The sequence below is a fragment of the Salvia hispanica genome, chromosome 4 (genome assembly GCF_023119035.1).
Source record: "Salvia hispanica cultivar TCC Black 2014 chromosome 4, UniMelb_Shisp_WGS_1.0, whole genome shotgun sequence".
NCBI classification, from domain to species: Eukaryota; Viridiplantae; Streptophyta; class Magnoliopsida; order Lamiales; family Lamiaceae; genus Salvia; species Salvia hispanica.
In genome coordinates, this window is record NC_062968.1 from 22,511,188 (window position 1) to 22,517,187 (window position 6,000).

At 38.5% G+C, this 6,000-nt stretch overlaps 1 protein-coding gene across 5 annotated transcripts; it reads left to right on the forward strand.

The window, feature by feature from the left end:
- The first annotated feature begins 855 nt into the window (after positions 1–855).
- Positions 856–5,172, forward strand: LOC125223378 (pentatricopeptide repeat-containing protein At1g06710, mitochondrial). Of its 5 annotated transcripts, XM_048126503.1 has the most exons (4): positions 856–2,859; positions 3,259–3,962; positions 4,191–4,358; positions 4,739–5,172. In XM_048126503.1, exons 1-3 carry the CDS (start codon positions 1,047–1,049, stop codon positions 4,233–4,235), a joined length of 2,562 nt encoding a protein of 853 aa, XP_047982460.1. In that variant the 5' UTR covers positions 856–1,046; the 3' UTR covers positions 4,236–4,358; positions 4,739–5,172. The 5 variants fall into 5 exon arrangements, with proteins under 5 accessions (XP_047982460.1, XP_047982457.1, XP_047982458.1 ...); XM_048126500.1 differs by having other exon boundaries at positions 856–3,962; XM_048126501.1 differs by lacking the exon at positions 4,739–5,172 and adding an exon at positions 4,538–4,697 and having other exon boundaries at positions 856–3,962.
- Positions 5,173–6,000: the final 828 nt, after the last annotated feature.

Here is a 6,000-nt window from a genome sequence, read left to right on the forward strand (position 1 = left end):
CTGGTTCAGTTTTGATTTCTGGTTTTTTCGTTTCTTGGTTGCATTGTTGATCGATCATTTCTTGATTTATAGAGCTGATTGTTGTTGATACTCAGTGAGATTAATGGAGTTATCTTTTCTAAATGGCGACATTGGTCCTTAAAATTATAAACTTTGTCTAAAGTTTGGTATTTTTCACAAACTTTAAAATTGGTCTATAATATTATAAACTTTGCAATTTGTTCGGTATTTCTCATGGCACGTCTATCATTATATTTGACTCACTTACGAGGCGTTTTTATCATACTTTACACAATTAAATCAGTATAGATTTTAACGTGACTTTTTATCCTAGTACTTGTTATGAACTTAAAAAGTGGGTTAAACATTAAAATATTATAAAACATATCACGGTTGTCCATGTAAAATAAGATTGTGATGAAAATATTTTATTTGAATCCGTTTGTGAAATACCAAACAAAGTGCAAAGTTTATGATATCATAGGCTAATCTCAAAGTTTGTGGGAAATACCAAATTTTAGGTAAGTTTATGATATTTTGGGCCAATATCTTTTTTAAATGCATGCTTGTTTTATTTTTGTCATTTCTTATTATCAATAATTAAGTACGCTTTTATCAATGTTTGATATAACTGACGATATTATAAACAAAATAAAATAAATTTTAATTTTAAATTTGTTTTTATGTTATTAAAATTAGTATCATGGATATAATTTGAGCAACCCAAGAATAATAAAAAATCTGTGTTGATATAGGAGTATTTAGTATTAACTTATGAATATTTAAAAGAAGTGGACCAATCCATTTATATAAATTCCAAGGGCCCAAGTCTAAATTATGAGCAGCCAACTCTCTCCTCTTTGCCTAAATTCAAAGTAGTCGCTCCCTCTCTCCAATTTCTCGTCGGCGACCAATTGATTTTCCGGTCTCATCTTCTCCCTCTCGCCTCTTTCACCTAGAAATAATAAAAAGGAAATAGAGATTACTTTCAAATGGTGCGCTGCCGCCGAAATTGAACAGAGAGAGAGAGAGAGAGCTGCGGTAGAATGAGCAGAAGGGTGCTCAATTCCAGTCTACTTTCTTCAGCAAAATTCTTCAACTCGCTAAAACCCTTCTACAGATTCTTCAGCACCGACGAAATTTTTCTCCAAGGACTAACCGCCGCCGACGGCAATCTCGATGGATTATTTACGGACGATGAAGCCCTCTACTCCGCACCTCAAGACGCTCCAGCCCAGTACCTCTCATTTCTCAAGGAATCCATTTTTGATGCCAAAGCTGAAGTCTTTGAGTCAGTTAAGTGCTCCACCGATGCTATTTCAATCATAAACACGATCAAGAGCTCCAATGATGGGTTGGGAGAGGAATCCCAGAAATTCCTAAGGCAGTTTAGGGCGAAACTTGATGGGAATTTGGTGGTTGATGTGTTGAGAAATGTGCAAAATCCTGAATTGGGTGTTAGGTTTTTCATGTGGGCTGGGAGGCAGATAGGGTATAGTCACAATGTGACTGTTTATGAGGCTTTGCTGGAGTTGTTAGGCGGCGGTAGGGACGAGAGAGTGAACGATCATTTTCTGCTCGAGATAAAGGGGGATGATGGGGAAGTGCTGGGGAGATTGCTTAATGTGCTGATTAGGAAGTGTTGCCATGGTGGGATGTGGAATTTGGCACTTGAGGAGTTGGGGAGGCTTAAGGATTTCGGGTATAAGCCGTCTAGGGCGACATACAATGCGCTGGTGCGCGTGTTCTTGGAGGCTGGGAAGGTGGACACTGCTTTGCTGCTTCACAGGGAGATGTTGAGTTTGGGGTTTAAGATGGAGAGTCATATATTAGGTAGCTTTGTGCATTTCTTATGCAAAATAGGTAAATGGAGAGATGCATTAACTATGATTGAGACGGAAGAAGTCCAGCCTGATACTTTGTTGTATACGAAGATGATAATGGGATTGTGTGAGGGCTCTTTCTTTGAAGAGGCTATGGAGTTCTTGCATAGGATGCGGGTGGATTCGTGTGTTCCTAATGTCGTGACGTATAGGGTTTTACTTTGTGGGTGTCTGAATAAGGGGAAGCTGGGGAGGTGTAAGAGGGTTCTAAGTATGATGATTGCAGAAGGTTGTTATCCGAGCACTAGGATATTTTGTTCCCTCGTCCACGCCTACTGCAAATCCGGGGACCATTCCTATGCATATAAGTTGTTCAAGAAAATGGTTGAATGTGGTTGTAAGCCTGGTTATGTAGTTTATAATATATTGATTGGAAGTATCTGTGGTGGCGACAGCCTTCCAAGTCCAGACATGTTGGAACTGGCTGAAAAGGCTTACAGTGAGATGCTTGTTTCCAAGTTAGCATTGAATAGAGTCAATGTTAGCAATTTTTCCCGCTGTCTTTGTGGGGCGGGGAAATATGAGAAAGCTTATCGTGTGATTCATGAAATGATGGGCAATGGATTTGTTCCGGAAGCTGGCACGTACAACAAAGTAATTGGTTTTTTCTGTGATGCATCAAAAGTAGACAAGGCCCTCTTACTATTTAAAGAGATGAAAGAGAATGGAGTCGTCCCAAATGTATACACTTACTCTATTATGATCGATAGGTTCTGTAAAGCTGGCTTGATTCAACAGGCTCGGTGCTGGTTTGAGGAAATGATGAGGGATGGCTGCCCTCCGACTGTGGTCACGTATACAGCACTTATACATGCTTACCTCAAAGTAAGGAAGATCTCTGATGCGAATGAGATATTTGAGATGATGTTGACACAAGGATGCCAGCCGAATGTTATCACTTTTACTGCTTTGATCGATGGATACTGCAAAGCTGGACAAATAGAGAAGGCCGGGGCGATTTATGAAAGAATGAGAGGTAATCTTGATGTTCATGATGTAGATATGTACTTCAGAATTTCGGATAATAGTAATAATGAGCCAAACGTTGTTACACATGGAGCTCTGATCGATGGCTTATGCAAGGTGCATAGGGTTAAAGAGGCAAACAAAATTTTAGATGCAATGATGGCTCAAAACTGTGAGCCGAATGCTGTTGTTTATGACGCTCTTATAGATGGATTCTGCAAGGTTGGAAAGCTAGATGAAGCACAGGAAGTTTTTGCTAAGATGTCAGAACGTGGATACACCCCAAATGTTTATACATACAGCTCTTTGATCGACAGGCTCTTTAAAGAGAAACGCCTTGATCTTGCTCTAAAAGTACTGGCAAAAATGCTTGAAAATTCGTGCATGCCTAATGTTATTACTTATACAGAGATGGTTGATGGTCTTTGTAAAAATGGGAAGACAGCTGAAGCATACAAACTGATGTTGATGATGGAGGAGAAAGGTTGCAATCCTAATGTCGTTACCTATACCGCCATGATAGATGGCTTCGGGGTTACTGGAAGAGTCGATAAATGCCTCGAACTCTTCCAAGAGATGACCAAAAAGGGATGTGCTCCGAATTATGTCACATACAGGGTCTTAATAAAGCATTGCTGTGGCGTTGGGCGGTTGGACGAGGCTTATCAGCTTCTGGAGGAGATGAAACAGACATATTGGCCGAGTCGTTTAGCGAACTATCAGAAGGTTGTGGAAGGCTTCAGCAAGGATTTTATGCTGAGTCATGAATTAGTCAATGAAATGGGTAATGATGATGCTGTTCCCCTTATTCCAGCTTACAAAGTTTTGATTGATAGCTTTCGGAAGGCTGGAAGATTGGAAATGGCTCTGCAGCTGCATCGAGAGTTTTCATCGTTGTCACCATGCTCATCAATGCAAAAGAATGTGTGTTCTTCTTTAATTGAGAGCCTGACAGCTTCAGGAAAAATTGATGAAGCATTTGAATTATACGCAGACATGATAGGAAAAGGTAATGTTCCCGAGTTTGCTGTGATTGTTGATCTCGTCAAGGGGCTTCTAAAAGTTAACAGATGGGGGGATGCGCTTATTCTTTCTGAAAGCTTGTGTCACATGGTATGCCTCTTTCTTACAGCGACATTGTGTGCTCTCGACTTATCAATACATTATCATAATTCCTGTTATTTGTATGTGTTGATCTGTGCAACTTGATGTAGTTTTTTATAATTGCATAAATCGGTAAGCATGTTGGCATCAACAGGATCAGTTTGAAGGGTTTTGATGATTATCTAACAGAACATTCGAATAATCTGATATTTGCTGTATGGTTTTTTGGGATAACAGGATATCCAGTGGTTGACAAATCAGAACACGCAAAAACAGACGTAGAGTGGTTTCTTATTTTACCTCTCTCATTACAATTGGATAGCGAAGCATTCAACAAATCCTCTCTAAAATCTGCATCGAGTTAGAAACACAAAAACGACAAACATGTGCTTCTCTTCATGCCAGGTATGTTGCACGTCCGGCTTCTTGCCTTTCGTTTGTGCAGTTATATATTTTCTCAGTTATCCAATCTTGTTCGTAGAAAAGATGGTTAGACGAAAGTGGTTGTATGGATCCAACACTTCAACCACTCTCTAGTCCTTTTTTTTTGTTTCAAGAGTTTCAGCTTTTAATTGTTTTTTCAGATCTCTTCTCGAAATTGAAGAAACGAAACATCCCAATTAGACATGTAGAGCTCGGTGTCGAGTAACACAGTAGCCTAGTCGAGCATTTTCCCGTAATATTTGTCTAACTACAGGACCATGTTGATCTAGTAGATATGCAAGGTTTATTGAGTTTAAAGCACTATCGTTTTCCAATTTTAGTTATGTTTGCTTGCGGTGCAGAAAATGGCCACTCGTTGGCGCCCCATACGTCGTGAATATGCTATAGCTGAGCTGTTGGCCATCTAAGACACGAGTAAAGGCTCGATCCTTGGCCAACCAAAATGACAAATAGATGATATTTCTCGATGGGAATCACTGGTAATGGAAAATTACAGAACTTGATGAGCTAAATGAATTTTCGGAGAATGCAGAAAGAAAAATGGAACTGATGAAACTGATTTTGGAGTGTTCAAAATTGCTGTTGGAACTAATTTCATATAGCAAAGATGATCTGCTGCATTGTTGGAAGTGGTCATGTAAATATGATTAGTAGATTATTAGTACATTGTTGGTTTCTCTAGTTTTAACCGTAAAATATGGCAATAAATTACTAAATTGTTGATTTGTTCTGATTTTGCTATCACTAATGACATGTCTTGGACTTACTTGCATTACGTTTATTGTTATTCAAAATTACACTTTTTGTTCAGCACGATTTAGTTTATTAAATAGAGAAGGAATAAAATAAAAAATAGAGTAATGATTTCCATTGTTAATAAGAGCATCTTCAATTTTCACTTTGAATTAGATAATGAGTTAGAATTACATTATGTAAAACATAGGTTTTGAAGTGGGTAGAGGAATGAGGAGTGCTAACCATGCGCGAATGTGACGACGAACGGGGTCAGGGGCAGGGGCAGCGGCAGCGGCAGCGGAACACCGTTGATAGCACTGTATCAAAGATTTTAGGAAAAAATGTGTATAACCATCTGAAGTACACGATGCATGTAGGAACATAAGTATGCTTAGCTTTATTGAATGCATGACCATCCCAATAACTATTATATACAAATGTGTAGTTGCATATACATATGCGTGTATGTGAAAGTTGTAAAATACTTATGCAAGATTGATAATGATATGGATTGGGAATTGATCCCTTGGAATTTTTCAGAAAAAGAGAGATTATTCTGCTGGATTTTATGCGCATAAAATAAAGTATAATCACAACTACAATCTTGTTTTTCTAATATACTCCCTCCGTCCCACATAATTTTACACACTTTGACCTGGCACGGGTTTTAAGAAATGTAATGGAAAGTGAGTTGAAATAGTTGGTGGGATGTGGGTCCTACTTTTAAAGTAGTTTTATAATAAAATGTGAGTAGGAATGAGTTAGTGGAATATGAGGTTCACTACTAAAAATGGTAAAAGTGAAATGGTAAAATTATGTGGGACGACCCAAAATGAAATATTGGGTAAAATTATGTGGGACGGAGGGA